At 44.9% G+C, this 18,271-nt stretch overlaps 2 protein-coding genes across 2 annotated transcripts in view; both read left to right on the top strand.

The window, feature by feature from the left end:
* Window positions 1-9,950, top strand: part of T265_13594 (hypothetical protein) — a gene marked incomplete at both ends in the record, with an annotated part of 44,878 nt that extends 34,928 nt beyond the window's left edge. The window contains 3 exons of the mRNA XM_009169616.1: window positions 2,829-3,183; window positions 3,610-3,983; window positions 9,177-9,950. Coding sequence (XP_009167880.1) covers window positions 2,829-3,183; window positions 3,610-3,983; window positions 9,177-9,572 — 1,125 coding nt within the window. The remainder of the gene's footprint in view (window positions 1-2,828; window positions 3,184-3,609; window positions 3,984-9,176) is intronic.
* A 1,219-nt stretch (window positions 9,951-11,169) lies between these two features.
* Window positions 11,170-18,271, top strand: part of T265_04763 (hypothetical protein) — a gene marked incomplete at both ends in the record, with an annotated part of 41,650 nt that continues 34,548 nt past the window's right edge. Inside the window, one exon of the mRNA XM_009169588.1 lies at window positions 11,170-11,429. Within this exon, the coding sequence (XP_009167852.1) occupies window positions 11,170-11,429 (260 nt within the window). The remainder of the gene's footprint in view (window positions 11,430-18,271) is intronic.

Consider the following 18,271-nt stretch of genomic DNA (forward strand, 5'->3'; position numbering starts at 1 on the left):
ACACTCACTATCTCCTATGGATATGCAGTAGATCATTAGAGGTTACGGACGGTAAGAATAACTCAGACTCTACGTTTTCATACAACCTACATTTTGGGGGGATGATCAAAAGTCACACACTCACCACACGGAACAGTAATCAATAGAGTACACTGAGATTCTTGAAAGGTGTCAGTAGCAATTTGCATACCTCTGTAGTCTGAAAGAAGAACATCTACCGCATGATCGCATATTCTTTCTAGGTGGGTAGGTCCATCTACTTTTGCAGAAAAGATTTGGAAATTAAAAAATGGTGGTTGTGAGCGGAATGTGTGTTTAGCAAAGACCTAAATTATTGAATTACCATAAGTTGTTTATGCTGTACTGTAGTCTTTATTTTCAATCTGCACTGTAACAGACGTGCCGAGTTTCCACCACTATCGACCAAAGCACATCAAGTCATGTCCCGTGTGGCTACTGGTATTACGGTGTAGTTTAGCAGCAGGTTTTATGATATCAGACGTGTGCTTTACAGTTCAAGTAATACATCCAGACTGATGACAATGACCGATTCACCTTTGATGCCTATTCCTGGGAAGTTCTTCAACGATAAGTTTCAACAGCAGGATTCGTTGACGAGCTTATGGATATAAGGCACGGTGTGTCCAAAGAATCATCATCGTCTACCCACAAAGGAGCTGCCTTGGTAAAGATTTTCCTTTAAGTTTTTTTGAGCGGCTCTATGCATTCGTTTCTTTGGTAAGCGACTCAGTATCCTTGGGCGGTTTCGATTTGACCTTTTTGAAATTATTTAGTTCCGTTGTCTTCATTTCTTCAGTTTACCATTACGTTCAACTCACCACGCCTCTGTAACTACCGGTCGTATGCATTTGGATTTCCGATCATGGCTTACATACTCTGACGGTTTTCACCGCTTCCTGTTTTTCCTTGTTTTTCGTCACTAGCTAATCGCAGCTAATTTTAAAACCTCTCAATCAATATAGTGACAGTTGCCTCTGTGCGTGCTTTGGCTTGCGTCCACTCAGGTCATTCACACACATATGTGTTTATCCGTCTTCTTTTCTGTTTCCGTGTGTGTTATGTCGCTCAGGCTACCTGCGTTCATCTTAGGCCAGACGAAGTTACGTGCATGTGTTGTTTACGTGCATCTAAAAAACTATTTCGGCGTCGCAATTCAGTACGGTAGAGTTGCTGTAGTAGAATGGAGTAGAGTAGTGTTTTTTGTCCAAAGGTGCAGTGCTAGGTGGGCATAGGTGTCGCTACAATTGCATCATTCCAGTTGGTTGATGTAGATCACTTGAAGGTCCGCCAACTTTTATCGACCCTTTGCTGTGGAAGATGCTATCGGGTCTACACAGCTGACCTATCCTGTTCTGAGTCGAATTGCCCATATATTGTCTTGCCAATATTACCTAACACCATCTTTTCGTATATTTTATGGGCCGATATCCTTTTTGTAGGCACACGGAACCACACATCCTACTCGGCACACCATTGCTGATTATGGATTGAAAAAACTCATGAGATGTTTAATTATTTGTCGTGTCAGGTGCGATGAGCTTGCCTTCTGTGGGTTACTATCTAGTTACTCTCTAGAATGTTACGATATCCTTTTTGTAGGCACATGGAACCACACATCCTACTCGGCACACCACTGCCGATTATGGATTGAAAAAACTCATGGGATGTTTAATTATTTGTCGTGTCAGGTGCGATGAGCTTGCCTTCTGTGGGTTACTATCTAGTTACTCTCTAGAATGTTTCTGTCATCCTATCTTTTGAGGTTATGGCTTTCCAACCTGCATGAATGTACTGCGACAGGTTAGACGGAATTAGTTCTTGTTCTAACCAGGCCCTCTTTTGACGACGTAGTAGTTAGGTTGAGCTTTTCATCGCAGAATATTCTGCGAGTTACAGCAAACGATCCATCTAGCGAGCATAGTTTTATTAGCTTTCTCCTTGTGATCTTCAGGCCGTTCACATCAGTCCTAAATCTTAGGTCTTCGTCCCCCTCTGAAACGCAACAGCCCCCAACACAGCCGGATTCCGTCAACTCTAGGCTCTCGGCAGAGATGGCCCTCCAGGTTGAGAGTTGGAACATGTATGGCAACGTGTTCCGTAAAAATGGTAATATACTTGCATTTGCAGCCCAACACCGCTCCCTTGCGGTTAGGCTTTTGAGCCATAGACTTTGGTTGAGGACCTTAATCGTCCTCCTGTCTAGATGTGGGCGCCCTGGCAGTATCCCAGCCCTCGTACAACCATGACCTACACAACTAACAATATTCTCATGCCACATCGGCCGTCGCGTGGTGCTATCAGCCGGGTCGCCTTACTTGCTGCATACAGCAGGGCGGGTAAGCGAAAACAGGCTACTGCTGACGCCTCCCTTCGTACTCTTTCACGTTTTCCGTCTTCCACCCTCCGCCGCCCAAATTTGAATACTTTCTCCGCGGGTCCCTTTGACTAAAATGATGTTTGTGTGCTATTAGGAACCCCCGCTCCCGATTTCGCTAAGTTGAATACTGTTTACTGCTTCTGTCGGACTGCTGATAAGTAAGTAAGTAATCATGCTTTTAATTTCTACTATCGTATTGTCCCCGTGACGGACTCTGAACCGAACCATGTGAGCTGTCTTTTAACGGGTTTTCTCATCAGGAAACATGCAGTTTTATCGTTGCTGGATTTCTAATTAAGAGCAATTTGTCCGGGATGTCAGTGACTTTTACCAACCGTCAGATTGTCAGGACACGAAGATGTAGTTTCCTTCTTTCCTTATCAGCTCGTTAACAGTCAGTATCTTCCCATCCATCCCTTCTCATATTCAGCCCTCCAGTTGTGGTACAAGCTCACCTCGGAGTTCTCGTCTGTCCGTGAGTAGTCAACAAAGCCGACAGAGCCCGGTAACCTCTGGTCTTGCAGGCCTAGACTATGGATTCGCGACCACGGACAGTAAGCGACATCAAGCTGCAAAAGCGTCCTATATGTCTCCCATTGCGGATCGAATTCGGAACCTCAGATCGGGTGATTCAAAGACCTCATTCCAGACCAATAACGTCGTTTTAATATCCGTTCGGCCTCGCAAACTGGAGACAAATCACGAGCAAGTAGTGGACAGGTTGGCGAATATGATGGCTGAACGAGCCCACATGAAGTCTCCAAACTTGGAAAAGCACGATTCTGGTTGGTCCCTCTCTGTTGGCCTCCGTACTTCTTGTGCTTTGCAGACAAACTAATTGTAGTATCGAGACGCTGGATAGCTGGATCTCATTAATTCGGATTTGCAAAGATCGAAAGTTTTTATTACTACTTTGACTCGCTTAAGACGATAGCTTGGAAAGGTTGGCAGACAAAAACAAACTGCTCCTAATTGTTTACTCGTTTTTCACCAAGTCACATCTAGGCATTCAGCAAAAAAGCCCCTATTTTAATTTATTTTGTCTGTGCTTCGACACATTCGATATGTCCATAACTTTGTCCTTGAGTTAAAAAGGGCACCCAGATGACTGTGGCTTATATTCGACCATTTTAGAACCTAATCCTTTTCTATCCAATGATCTCATTCCCCATTGGGCTGATTGCGCGACCTTATATCTTCCTTCCGAGTAGATCGTCTGGGTCGGTGGTCCAGTGAGCGAGTTGTTTTCCTTGGATCACGCGATGTGCCAGTCTCCTCTATTTCTTCAACCTCGGGTCTTGAAGACAACGACCAACCTTGGCAATTACGATGCGAGGATCTCAGGAAACGTGACGGACATAGAAAACGTCACGGTGACACGAGTTCCTTGTGGTCCTCTGGGTCTTCTTACGGTCGAAATGAGCTCGCTCGAGTGGCCGGTAGTGCTGAAGCGAGTACACTATCGACAAAACAGAAAGACGGTACTTTAGTCGCCCCTGACACTCCCCATGTCGATGTTATAAGGACCAGTCCTTCGGACAGGAACGACGATACTCGTCTGGTTTCTTCCGTTGATCCTAATGAGGTGAGTTGCTGCTCTAGGCTTTTGTAACGATTTCGTATCCGTTTTACTCCTTGCACAATCATGATGATTTATTGAGGCTTTGGGATACCGATCCTTTCGTAAACGTTGGGGTGCACCAGGTAGACGTAGAGAAATCGGGCATGACTCTTTGTTAGCGGTTTTAAGCCGTTTACCACGAGACCACATATTCCTTGACCGGCTTGCACGCTTAATGACTTAAAACAACTGAGATAGCGAAATGAGAAGTTCGAGTACACGTAGCATGAACTAAAAGGCACACCCATTTTCAGGTGTGCATTTTTGTTCATGTCACATGCACTTGAACTTCTGATCCCAAAATCTGCCAAACCCTCTTCTACTCTATGAAAGCCGGTTTTCTTCAGCTTGAAATTCCTAAGCTGTACGAATCGATCGGCGGACATGTGGTCTGTTGGGATAAGGGAGGGAACTACAATCGAGGATCTTGTGTTTAGGCCCTCTACACCCATCTGATGAACCCCGATGAGAATGAAGGTCCTCATGTGACGGAGTTTTCGGAATCTAAACACATCTGCGTCTGCAATGAGGTGTGGTCAAATTTTAAGCCGTCCTGATTACTATTCAGGTCCCCTGAAATAATCGAATCACCAGTATAGTTTCCGTCACCCAAATCATGCCACTGTATGCCGAAAAGCCGAGAAGCATCGTCCAGCCCTTAGGAATGTCAGCTGTGTTGGTATGTCTGCGAAAACACCATCCTAGGGCCATTCTATAAGGACGCATTGTCCTCAGCGCATCCCAAGTCTTCTTTTTATCGCACTATGTTCTAATAACCTCAGTTGTTGCTTCCTTCGTTCGAATTAGTGTCGGTATCTTAATGCACCGTCACCGTCGACGCTGCAGTGCATTGATGCCGACGACACACGTGTGGCAGATAGTACACCCACGTTAATGCACTGTCTGACAATCTCCAGGCCAGACGTTAGCCATATCTGCTTCAAATAGTCGAGCTATCCCGTAGCCTTAGTAGCACGATGCTATATGCATGCGTCAGTGTCTCTTGAGGGCTACCGTGCAACATACACAGTGTGGAGCAGTGGCTGAGAATGCAGTGGCTGCATTCTCAAGTGAGCATACAGTCGGGTTTGTTCGCCCCCGATCAGCTTCTATTTCCATTCGATGTCAGCTGTGGTGTGCCGATCCGGACGCACCTTCGCTTACTTCGACGGATTTATGGGTCGTAGTTCTAAAGTGTGTTACCAAGCTGCTCATTACTAACGGACTTGTGCTGTTATCAGAACACACTCATCTGTCAATATGCCTATTATCCAAACACGTGCACAATCGCGTGTGCCCTTGTAAAAACTGTCCTAATCACATTATGCATCGATAGATTCACTGATAAGTTAGCCCGTTAGATTCCGGAGGGTTTCTGACGTATATATTGGCATCCGTAAATCTCAAATTACAAATTCGTATTTCAGAATCGCTGAAATCGATGGCACCATCATAACAAAGCACAATAACGTCATTAGTCATTTCATATCTATAAACTGAGGAGGCCTAAGGCAGGCAATCAGTAGCTCGTAAATGATGCTATCGGTCATAAAGATCGGGTGCAAAACTGTGGGAATTAATTGGTGGTAACATTCCGTTGTTCCATGACCTCTATTGCTGGTTGACAGGTCCCAAGTTCTGGTGGGCAGAATTCGCTTCTGGAATGGAACCTTTTTCTACCTCGGAACTGCACACTTTTTTTGGCTGACTGATCTGTCATTACCTATTGTGGTTGGAATATTAACAGAGTAGTTCTTTAAGGTATACCTGGCCGATTGTCCCCCGATCCAACATAGGTTTGGAGTCCTATTGACCACAGTGTGTAGTGTAGTTAAGAAGGAGCTCCCAAACAATTTTTCGCACTGATGCCGTTTCTTCAGGGTGCTTTTATGAGACAGTTTGCAAACTCAAGCAAATCCTCTGGAAGTGAGTCCATCCCTTATTTGACACTGCGTTAGCAATGTTATTAAGCTACAGCTGGCGAGTCAATTCCGAGGAAAGGCGCCTTCATGTTTGAAGTGGTGAGGGTTACCTAATCGGGGATTACAAGACGAAAGTCTCTCCCTACCTGACTCTCTTATCGATAACCCAGCGGTTAGCATCTTTAGACAGTGACCCGACGGCTCACACAATACGTCCAGGATGAAGGGTGTATTTGTGCTAATCGCAACTATTTGTCCTGTTCATCCAAACAGTGTCGAGTTTGAGTAAGTTTGCGCGGATGTCGTTATCGTGTGGAGCTAACCTGACATTGATTTCTATCCGTCCACACCGTATATTCTCATGGCATGTCTCGCCTTACTCCCAACAATCGTACACTACCTGCCGTAGTACAACACCTCACCGGTGTGTAGCAAGCGTTATCATGTGGGTTTTTGAATTCCTTTTATTTTTCATAAAATATGCTTGAGAATTCCCAGAATAGGTTGGAACTTCTTACGTAGATGGTAGATCCTGAATCTTGTCTTCTATTCACGACTTTCGTCGCTTACCGTGCATGGGACCCAACGCAGATTAATTTGTTACTTCCCCCTATTCCTATACCATAGTTAGCATGAAAAGTCTTTCGGCTTCTCTTCAGTGCGCATGACTACCAAAAATATTTTTCTCTTTTGTTACCTACTTTATTAGTTGTTTGCAACTCCAGGTTTCATTACTTAAAAAAACTTGAAACCGGCCGGTTGCTAGTGTTGGTAAGCAAACCCTATACTAATCGACCCTTAGCATTTGTTTTAATTACGGTATATATATACCCATAGTTACTAGTGCAGTCGTTTTTGTCCCTTTCGCTTTTCCTGTCAACAAATAAAATGTCCCTCTATGTTTGGTGACCTCACAATAAAAAAATCGATACCCCACGGGAATGTGGCTGGACGAGTCCTTGTATATTTTGTTGCTCCTCTACTGACGCGTTACACAACCAGTCTAACTTAACTTACCAGTTTCATCTGTGTGTGAGATACCTCACCCCTTTTACAAAAATTTATATCACGTCTGAAGGTTTACACCCGGTGTTGACGGAAACTTCTTGCACGAGTTGCCTTAAAATTAAGGCAAAATTCAATACATCATTCTGTAAGTTGGATTATGTATTTTCCGTCCGTGTCGGCTTTGCTGCTGCTCGATCAAGCAGTTTTGCTGTGACATCCGTCTCTGGGTAAAATCTGTGAGGATGTGTGGATATCTGATTTGCTCAATGTGATTCACCTTTGTTCTCCCACACTGCTTGCCCCACTGACTGCTGTTGTTTTATCTTTACCACTTATGGCGTGGTTCTATCAAAGAAGCTCTGTGTCTTGAGTGCTTATAGTACCCTTGTTTACTGCGATTCTGGTGTTTTAACTCCATCGCCAATTAGCTCGAAGGTTTTGTGATTGTAGACTGCGCTAGATAGTGTTGACTTGGTGTGTATTTTTGACTTTTGCTGAAGGTAATATCCTGAATCATATGACTCTAATATTTCGCTGTGTGGGTGAAATCAGCATATGCTGAAAAGCCATGTAGCACCATGCAGCTGTTTCAGTTTTACTGGAAATCACTAGCAGCGTGTCTCACGAAACCAGCGACCTCTCAGCTAGTAGTTGAAACACATCTGTTTGGCCACGAGCGGCCGGGAAATTGCGGATCGTGCCATGCGTACTGTTGATAATTCCCAATAAAGATGAAACAGCTGGATGGTGGTCCAGCATAGCACAAAATAAATTTAAAAAAGTAAAATTCTAAAAATATCCTTTCCTACCTACGTATAGATTTTGCGCTTAGCGGTGTTTAGTTCCTCACCAATTTTCATGCACGTTTGTTCATTCTTGAACGCTTGAATATCAGAGATCATCTTTTTAATGCGGCAGCATTTAGATTCGCTCTGGTCCGATATATACACTTACTGATATAATTCCGTTGTGCATGTAGCCGCGAAACGCAATTTGAAAAGCATGTGACACAAGGCCCAACATTCGGTGATACCAGTAACAAAGCGGGACAAATCAATCGTGGCACGTAACCACGTTGACTTTCAGCTGTACGTGTTTCACCAGTAATGTTAGATACTGTATACCAGTAATTACCGAATGGGTCGAAATCATGTCACTACTCCAGTTACCCTGTTTGATATACGCGACCCCAATAAGCCCCGTTTTCAGTACCTGACTGTCATGCCAATGGAAGGAGGCACGAGGGCTGAGGTAGTGCCAGGTTACCCAAGCCTAGACAGGAGCAGTCGAGATGCAAAGGCTGAGTTCGAACCGCAGGCCTTCCGGCCAATAAGTTTGCGCTTTTACCATTGAACCATTTCGAGCTCGTTGGTGCAATGACATTAGTTTACTGTAGTGACAGCTGTCGCGCGTGAACAAGTCATCAATCGCCTTTCTCCATTAGCTGGCTGTTATATAGCACTGGTTTCTGATAGTGTAAATATCGTCAGCTTGACATTGCAGGCATTATATATCACAAGTTCACCTCAATACCAAGTAGTATCTTACCGTGGTACTTTGTCTGGGCGGTTTGAGTTGCTGCCCTGAAATGTATGTGACGGAACCAGTTACTTCAGGTACAACTGTCGTCGGCATNTTAGCTTCCGAAAAGTGTACAATCTGGATTTTGTGGAATGCATGGTTGTTCTATGCACAGGGGGGCTAGGTAAGCTGTATAAGTGCAGTGGTCGTGCAGTTCGGTTGATAGATACATCTCTATGACATTGGTGTGCGCATATTGCCTGTCCTTGCAATCAGCATACTTCTCCTTAATGTGAAGAAATCTATAAATTCAAGGGAGATTTACTATCTGCGACATTCTGCTGATCCTCAGGCCAATTGCACGGTCTGAACAGTATGTCGTCTCCGTCCGTGCATGTGTAATGATGGTCAGATTCTCCGTCTGAGTTCCGTTTGAAATGAATCCACACAGGATTAATTTGCGCCCTCTGCAGAACTGATATGTACACAAAAAACACCTATTTATACTCCGCTTATATGGTGCATGGTACTCGGGGAAAGTCTAGTTCTGTCGTGCATGTGACTGTGTTTGGGCCACCGTGTTTACTGCTTGACTGTATTTTTCCGCATGCATGCTCATACAAGCATTCATACAGACCAAATCTATCCGTAAGGAGAAACAAGGGTCGCACCAGTGATTTCATCTGCCATCATTTCTTACTTGCAGAACCCATCGAAAAACGGTACATCTAATGGATTCTCTCGTACAAATGTTCCCCGGCGAACCTCATTGAACAGCATCTGTTCCCGATCCCAATCCAACGTTGTATGTGGGCCGAAGCCCACACAGAGCGTAACTTCTTCGGTTAGATGGAAATCGCCTACAGTCTTGTATACTCCGATTCAAAAGCACCAAAGTTTTCATGTTGTCATTCCCAGACCAAAAGCACCACCTACTGTTGAAATTCAGATGCCTCCAAGCAAACTCGTCCACAGTTCTTCGAATAAGCGGATTCGCGTGCGGAGTGTGTCATCAAGGTCTGACGTTAACCTTTTACGATTCGTGTGCGGAGTGTGTCATCAAGGTCTGACGTTGAGGAAAAACCAAAATGAACCTGCGTAGTTCCCCACCTATTTGTTTCCTGTACAGTTACCAGAACTACGCAGTCACCCGAATTCCCTCCGGTTGTGATGTGTCATGTTCCGGTTCACACAACTTCGTGTGTACAAAAGTCGTCACAAAAGCATAGTGCATTCCTTTAACTCCACTTCCTTATATCCAGTTTAGTCCACCTGCGGTATCTTCATGCAGATCCATCATCTGCTTGACCCTTAAGCGCGTCACTCTACCACTTCTGAGATCATTCTCACTGTTAGCTCCACGGTTATTTTCGCTACAATCACTTGTTCTCTTCCCTCACTCAGTTATTTTAGCTACAAAGTGACTTTGTTTTCAACATGACTTGTAATTCAAAAGTACAGACTACTTCACCATTCTGCTGCGTTCGCGTTGAAGTTGATCCTTGAATAAACCGTCCAGGTAATACTCACACCATACATATGTTCACCAGCAAACGCCCAACTCAGTCTTATCATGCGGAGCCGAAATACAATAACAATGTAATTCCCATGTTAGGTGGATAGCAGTAGAACATACAGTGCTTGCTTTCATCAAGATGTCTGAGCGCCAATTTCTAGCACTTTGTTCTCGCAGTTTTCCCTTTGCAATACACTCTGATCATCCTCTAATAGGCCCAACTGTTAGTAACCAAATTCACTTCCTTGCAGCATACCATGTTCGTATTAGATAGAGCAACGCTGGTATGCTTGGCGATTTCTACCGCCTCTGCTATCAGTCTGTGTGAGGTGGACCGTAGTCCTCGCCTCAAAACGCTTTCAGTATCAAGCGTTACTGAAAGACTCGGCAATCGCGGAACACGCACTGGACACGGGGCACCAAATAGACTTAGAAAATGTTGAGGTTTTGAGGCGAGGACTACGGTCCACCTCACATAGACTGATAGCAGAGGCGGTAGAAATCGCCAAGCATACCAACGTTAACAGAGTGGAAAGCGTGGAACTGGCAAGCGTGTGGAGAACGGTCTTGGGTCATTCGAGCTAACACGTGTTGGTGTGCGATCATCATAGGGAAGAGTGGTCATCACCTGAACTCCACTTAACCTTACGCACTTCCCCTCCCCCCAACTAAATTGTCGTAATATTCACGTCCCCCGATGATCAAGGATCTACCAGTGGCACCCGGGGTGAATCGTCAAGTGAAGCACCCTGAAGTGGAAGATTAAGGAACGAAAAGCGATCGGAAGTAATTTGAAACTCCTCCAACTCACCAATTCAAGATTTTGACACCCACGCTAGCCGACAAGAGCTGTTAATTGACACTCAACACGGATCTAGTGTGAAGAGGACTTACTGATTGGTTCCCCGTCTGTCTTATAACCTGGCCAATTTGGTGACCTGTTCACTTGGCCTGATGAAGCTTTTGTGTCAAAAGCGAAACGTTGCCCAAATAAAAAACTACCATTGTTTACCAAGCTCTTCTGAAACCCAAGGGCTCATTTAACAGGTTTAAGCAAGTCATTCGCTGCGGTATGACTCACTACAGTCACACAATCGACCCATTCAGTCAGCGCTCGTTTACGTCACATCTTACCACCATCACTCAGGTCGGGCCCACTGGAGTGTCCTGCGGTTTGTCATGAATGTCCTCTCAGGTTGAGGTGACAACAACTGAGATCAAGAAAGACTCGGTCACTTGTCACCTATCAAGCATGTTGCCTACTTTAGTTCATGCGGGAAACAGAACCGCTGCTAACAAAGGTCGTAAGCGAGCGGCAGATTTGACTGCGCTCCTTTTAACACTAAACAAAATAGAACTAACGAATGAAATAGCTGCGCAGAAACCTCCATCTATCAGAAGAAACTCACTTCTTGAGAGCGCAACACACGTCCTCAGATTAAAGTAAGTAGTTTTCGATCTGTCTTAGTTTAAAAGTCCCTTTCAACAGTGTCATTCGTTTAGACCAGGTGTCCGATTCCTACACGGTTAGAAGTGCGCCTGATCGTCACACAAATTTGGGATATCTGCGTCCGCTTTGGCTCACCGTGAAAGTCCTGCTGAGGTGATTGAGGTAGAGGAGGCTGGATTGTCCTATTACCCAACAGAGTGTCAGACCACGCTTCGCTTCAACAGTGGCCTAATGCGTTGCATGATGTTAATGGTGGTGCCGTCATCGGCAACATGTCAAACAGTACCCAGCACAATGAACAAGAAGTGGATGGCTAAGCATATTAGCAAAGCTAGCGCCTGTTTGCTAATAAGATTCACTGCGTTTCGCGATCTAGATGAGACTTTCTTATAATACTACGGTGCAGACGATCCAGTTTCAGTTTCTCACCATTCAGACGACGAGTTATGTCTCTGTAAAATCCACCTACTCGAGGAACGCATATGCTGCTACACCCCCAATTACGATGTTGGAACGTTTGTCTGGCTTTTCGCGGAAGAACCCTGTTTCGGTTGTGCAGTTAGGTTAGATCTACTCGACTATCCCCAATTGGACCATAAAGATACAAACAGCTTTTAATGCTTGTCGACTTTTTGGTACTTTTTTCCTTCAGGTCCGTTAGTAGAAATGAGATGTTTGGAACAAACAGAACGGGGAATCAGTGTGGGTTTCTTGATTCCTGCCAAGACCCATAAGCACTGCACAACTCACGAATGTCCAGTAAGGTTAAGACGCAATGTTCCAGCAATTAGGTGAACACCATACTGCTTGCCCATAAGTAGCTGGTCAGTAATGTGACTCGCACTTGAACCAGCTATAGTGCATTCATTCTTCAGTCTGAGATTAATGGCTATCAGGGAGAGATACCTCTTGCTGTAAGAAAACGAACGGAGTGGTAAGTGGTGCCTTCATACACCCGGGAGGGCTTGGAAGAACATCTACATTACACAAGTTCATCTTGTGCTCCGCAGGCTTTAAGAGGTACGGGACTATCGATTCTAGGTTCCTCTGCTGATAAAAACACGGGGTGGTGCTTAATCGCTTCCCCAATATAGGCTGAACGAGAGAGAAGTACATCTAGCGAAACATTTTACTCAAGTGGATGCTAATGAACAGGTCTCAAACAAATCTGGAGGAACTAAACGCAGAGTTCCGTGACCAATGTTCCTTCTCGCTGCAACGCGCCACAACATATGAAGCATCTGAAATGGCTGAATTTCAAATATACTGAATGCAAAGCTCACGCAACCAGAACGAAAAACGCAATGGTCTCCGTCAGCTAAATCAACATGAAGAACAAAGAATAGAGTGTCCAAAGGAGTGTGACATGGTGAGAGACAAAACCAGCACGACTTGGACAGGTGTCAGATGACTGGAGGGAAGAGAAAGTATCAGGCGCTGTAAGTAGCATTTTGGACGTCAGCTACCAGAAAAGCGAACAAGTAGAGAGAAATGCGTGAACACGAAAACTCGGGTATTGATCACATCAAACAGTCCCGGCAGTCAACCACAGATGCTTTGAATTTGCTGCGGCAACATGATCTTCCGAGATACGTCGGGCCAAGGTTCGTTTTGTCGGACTTCATTCGCATCGAATTCGTAACCATTAAGATTAGTCAATCACACAACCCGTGTTGTGGAGTTTTTTGAAGCGTTAGTAAGAGCATAACCTAGTATAGTTTAGACATGTTCACTTTCGCGTAGAAAGACTCCTGTGAGTCATTCCAACATGCACTTCACGAGAACGAATTTAACGACGGCGGCAAGCTTATGAAGGTTTACAAACAGCAAAAAATCTGATTCATTTCGTTCCACTGGAGTCAACATTATCCTCTGTTGAGCGCTCGCCATTCGAATGCCGCGGTTCAAGCTCATCGAACTCCGAATGACGATCTTCAACATCCAAAAGTCGTCCAAGTTTTCCAGCTTCAGCGTTTTTCAGAATCTCTGTTATGAAATCTGGTGGTGTTCTGTTTGCACGCCTGAACAGAAGGGCCAGAAAACGTAACTCTCTCAGGCTTTTGCGTACTCTGGTCCTGAGGAGCGTGGTGATCCGCCGAAGTTCATGGTATCTGGAAAAAAGTGGACTTTTTAACAACTGTCTCAAAAACCGTCTGATAAAGCGTTAAGGTGTGTAATGTTTGGAAAATTCTAGTAGACCTGTTGAGCTACCAAGTGAAAAGTCCACGTTAGGATTGAAAACAAATTTCATTGTCACCGGAATTGATCGTGGTGTAATAAATGTAAAGGATAGAAAAATTCATCTCTTATAGCTTCATCGCCACCATAAATCAAGTTCATAGATGCGGTAATGAGACATTCTGATGGGATCTGAAAGCTCCATTCGGGTTTGGTTTCAGGCATGACGCATACACTGAAAGAAATTTGACGCTTATGGCCAAAGGATAGCACAACCGATCAGCTAGGTGGTAGGCCAGGTGTTTTCGTATGATTACCAGACCAACACGTCGGACCACATAAAATAGAATGACAGTTCTAACGCTAGTTATGATGTCCTCTTTCGTTTTATGTTTGAAACAATTTGGCTTCATAACAAATCTGAGTTTTGGCCACTTAGTCCGAGACCCATTTAAAAACCCACGCAACAAACGTCCAACCAAAGCCTGCGCTTTTGTTACAAGCTAAAATTAATAGTTTGTGGGCAAATTTAAGGAAGAGGCGGTAGTTACAGTGATCGGCAGCGTTGACAGCGAAAAAATAGCAGAATGCAGCTCAGTCTGTATCTAATTTGGGACGCTGCTGAGAGCATGAAGGTTGGTTTGGTTAGCAAAACAGCGTGCCCGAATGGCTGTTGAATGCAGTCGAACCATAAACTTATGTATTCAAATGGACACGTATCCGCTCCCCAGAAAAGGCTACGAGTAGTAAAACAGCCAAATATCATATTTTCAGCACGCTTCATCTTGAAAGCGCTGGATAAACCGTTTCTCTGATGAAACCTACACAATAACTCACAATACAACCTATCCAAGCCCCTAGTCTATTACGAAAGCATTTGAAAGTCCCAGAAAATAGTTGGTTGATGCAGCCGTTGTCACTACCGATCCGAGAATGCCTCTGATACCCGAAGCTGATGCTACACTCAACCAGGATGACAGACCGGTCGCGATCTACTTACGTACACTGTCTGCCGCCACGAAAAACATCAGTGTTATTGAGAAAGAAGCATGCGCAATTATCGGAGCAGTGACCGAATGGAAACATTACCCACTTGGAACACGTTCCAAGATCAGCGTTCAGGCATTCAACAAAGCGAAAAGGGAAAATGAAAAAACGACAAAGTCCAACGATGGAGGGTGGAGTGGTCGTCTTTTTCTTTTGATGTAACCTACGGTCCAGGCACCCAGAACAAAGTCCCTGACACGCTCTATCGGAGCGTCCATGCAAACACTTTATCCCAGCCGGATCTAAAATGCTTATATGCAACTCTGAGCCATCGTCGGGCAACACGCGTGATGGATTTCGTTCGTGCCAAGAATCTCCCATTCTCCCCAGAGGACAACTGACTCCTGGAGTGTAATCCTGAGCACACATATGTTCAACACCCTAATGGCATGGAAAAAGCGGTCGTCTTACGTCACCTGGCGTCTTTGACTGCACTACAGCATCCAAACATAGCAAGTGCGGCCTCATACTGATTCTTTCATCAAACCGGAACTATCTGACTCCTCTTTGGAAACTGAAATGTCGAATTATTCTGAACACTCGTTGGTTGCACAACAACAGCAGACTTGACGGTATTGCTTGCGCAACGGATGTCTGACACTATTCAATTATAAAACGAGCTCCTGCGAGCATATATTCTAGCGGGATCAATGTCGTGTATTTGCTCTGGTTTTTAAAGCGTTTCGCTGTTCGTCGTTCATTCACTTTTCCTCGTATTAGCTCGCAGTGTCAAACTTTTGGAAAATAAAACTTAGCTTATGTCTCCCCGGTCTTCCCGTCCTTACGCTGATTGTCGCCCGGATCCTCGTCAAACATAACAGAGGTTGGGCACCTCGGAATGATTGGTAATGAATCACTTCCCAGTCCACTTCCATTCTTTTGTTCATAATAAGACTTGCAAATAAATCATGGCTGTATGGTAGCGAAGCATCAGCGTTCACACAGTTGGTGATGATGGTGACGGTGGTTGTAGGTTGTTGTCAGGGTGTGTAAACTGATTAGTACGAAATAGCCGAATTCGGGGCCGGCCGGCTCTTCATGGTTCATTGGTTGGCGCATCATTGATAATCTGTGAAGAATGGCCACCAAAATTTTTGAAGCGTGCGGCTTCGCTATTTGAGCAATATGATTTCAGTTCTCTTTAAAATCGGAGTACTGGTTGATGTTGCCCAGAAAATTGAACGCATTCTAAAGTCTACATTTGGATAAAGATTTCTCAAGCTTTAAAGAGTTGTATGGTTCTTAAAGGTTAGAAATGTTCCTCGTAATCCTGTTAAGCCAGGTGGTCCTGTGAAAACAGACGAGGCGGTGACTTCAACCCGTTGCACAATTTAAGCACGGGGTGGTTGTCAGTAGTAGTGAACCTTGAAGTGCTCTATCCACTCACTATTAATTTCGTAGATGATTTCATTGACAAATGGGCGCCTAGGGCATGCCAACCGGATAAGACGGAAGACCTGAGAGCTCTTCCGCCGCTGACCTCTTTTAGCGATTTCTAGCTCTGTCATTCCAAATGTCTCTGGAGAGCCGAAGCCTAAGCTGACGGACGTTCCTCGATGAGTAATATCTGGAGGGAGTGGTCGTCTAAGATAGAGCAGGTTGATGGCGATTCGTTAACAAGATGTTCCGCAGTCGACTAATAATCTAACAGTATCTACTGAATGTTTAACGTGTGACCGCTAGTCCTCGGAGCAGAAAGTTGTGGTCGACTCCAGCTCAAATATTTTCACGGCGGAAGAGCCGAGGAGTCTTGTGATATCAATATGCTTAATCTCAATTTCGCTGTCGACCACCGAGGCATGGACATATTAGGAAACACAATGACGTGAACAGGATCTACACAAGTGCTCCAGTGGGCTTCAGTCACACAGGGCTTCTCCAACGATGACTAACGGTAATGTAGTCCATTTATATCCACCATTAGCTTGGAATGAGTGGACGCCAGGTTGCTACGTGACGTTTCTGGTGCAAGGAACTCTGACACTTTTGAAACAAACACATACCCAGGGAACATTTCCCGTTGTCATTTTCGTATACATCGAGTCCATGTGGACCATTGAATCGAGCATACGAAATCAATCTGCTAACGCGTGTTTTAGAGTCTCCCCTGGAACGACTATATCCGAACACGACACTCTGAGAACTAATTCTTTCAGCCAAGCAGGGAAGCCGTGCATTGATGTTTCGGTCGGCGCATCAAAATAAACGACAAACAGACTGTGCCTAGTGTTCTGCTAATAGTTTGTCCTGCATCATACTACTAGTCTGAGCGCACAGATCAACCAAGATCGAGATGTCTCAGCTGTCAAGGGGCAGTTCGGACCAAACAACAATTCGATTGCTCTTGTCAGGCTTGGCCTACCTGATAGTATATTAGCCCTTGTGATTCCCTCGAGTTCCAACTGGGCGAGGCTACCCAAGGGTACTTCCATCTCAGCAGCTAAGGAGGATGAAGTCATTTGGTCTCATCATTGTCATCGACAGCATGACATCAGTGTTCAAGACTGATGCTTCGCTGACGCACAACCATGATTTATTTGAAAGCCTCAATGTGAAGAAAATAACAGATGTAGATGGGGAAGGGACTTAGTGCTAGCTTACTACAATCATTCCTAGGTGCCTGCAACTCCACACTACGTTATGCAGCGTTTGATGATGGACTAGGCATCCTGGATTGAAATGTTGATTCGCCGTGTGCGTTGGCTTGTGTAAAACGATGTATTATCCCCTTTCTGGGGCGAGACAACTCAGCAGTTAAGGCACAAAACTATCAACCGCTGTCTGAACACAACGCTAGCTTTTCGATGGCTCCTATTCAGACTTGGGCAATCTAGCGTTAACTCATTTCTAGTGATTCCTGTAAGTTGCACAGTAGTTACGCACCGTAAGGCCGAAAGATTTTCGGTACCGATTGGCAGTAAGTTGGATGTTAGATGGAGAACCCACTGAGTTTCAAATGCAAGTACGTGAGTGCAAGGCGATACCGGTGGACGCAAGTTCAGTGTGGCATCAATCCATATAACCTACAATTATAACTTCGGGCACCCGAGTGATAGTGCCTTCGGTGGGTGATCAAGAGCAGCGTGAACTTCGTTCCAACCAATTGGAAAAGGTTTGGAACCGATTGAGAAGTCATCGTTTCAGAAGAGCTTGATAAACAATCGGTAGTTTTTATTTGGGCAACGTTTCGCTTTTGACACAAAAGCTTCATCAGGCCAAGTGAGCAGGTCACCAAATTGACCAGGTTATAAGGCAGACGGGGAACCAATCAGTAAGTCAATCCTCATCGGATTTCCACACTAGATCCGTGTTGAGTGTCAATTAATGGCTCTTATTGGTTAGTGAAGTTGTCAAAATCTTGCTTTGGTGGATTGGGGGGGGGGTCAAATTAATTCTGACCGGGTTTGGTTCATTAATCTTCCACTTCAGGGTTCTTCAGTTGATGATTCACCTCGGTTGCCACTGGTTGATTTTTCCTGGTCTTTGTGGGGTCGTGAGTGTTCCGACAGTTTGGTTTGTTGGGGGTGGGGGGGTGGAGTCAAGTGGACTTCAGGTGACGACTACTCTTCCTTCTGATGACCGCACACCAACACGTGTCAGCTCGACTGAT

Source organism: Opisthorchis viverrini (assembly GCF_000715545.1).
Source record: "Opisthorchis viverrini unplaced genomic scaffold opera_v5_82, whole genome shotgun sequence".
In the NCBI taxonomy this organism is placed as follows: Eukaryota; Metazoa; Platyhelminthes; class Trematoda; order Opisthorchiida; family Opisthorchiidae; genus Opisthorchis; species Opisthorchis viverrini.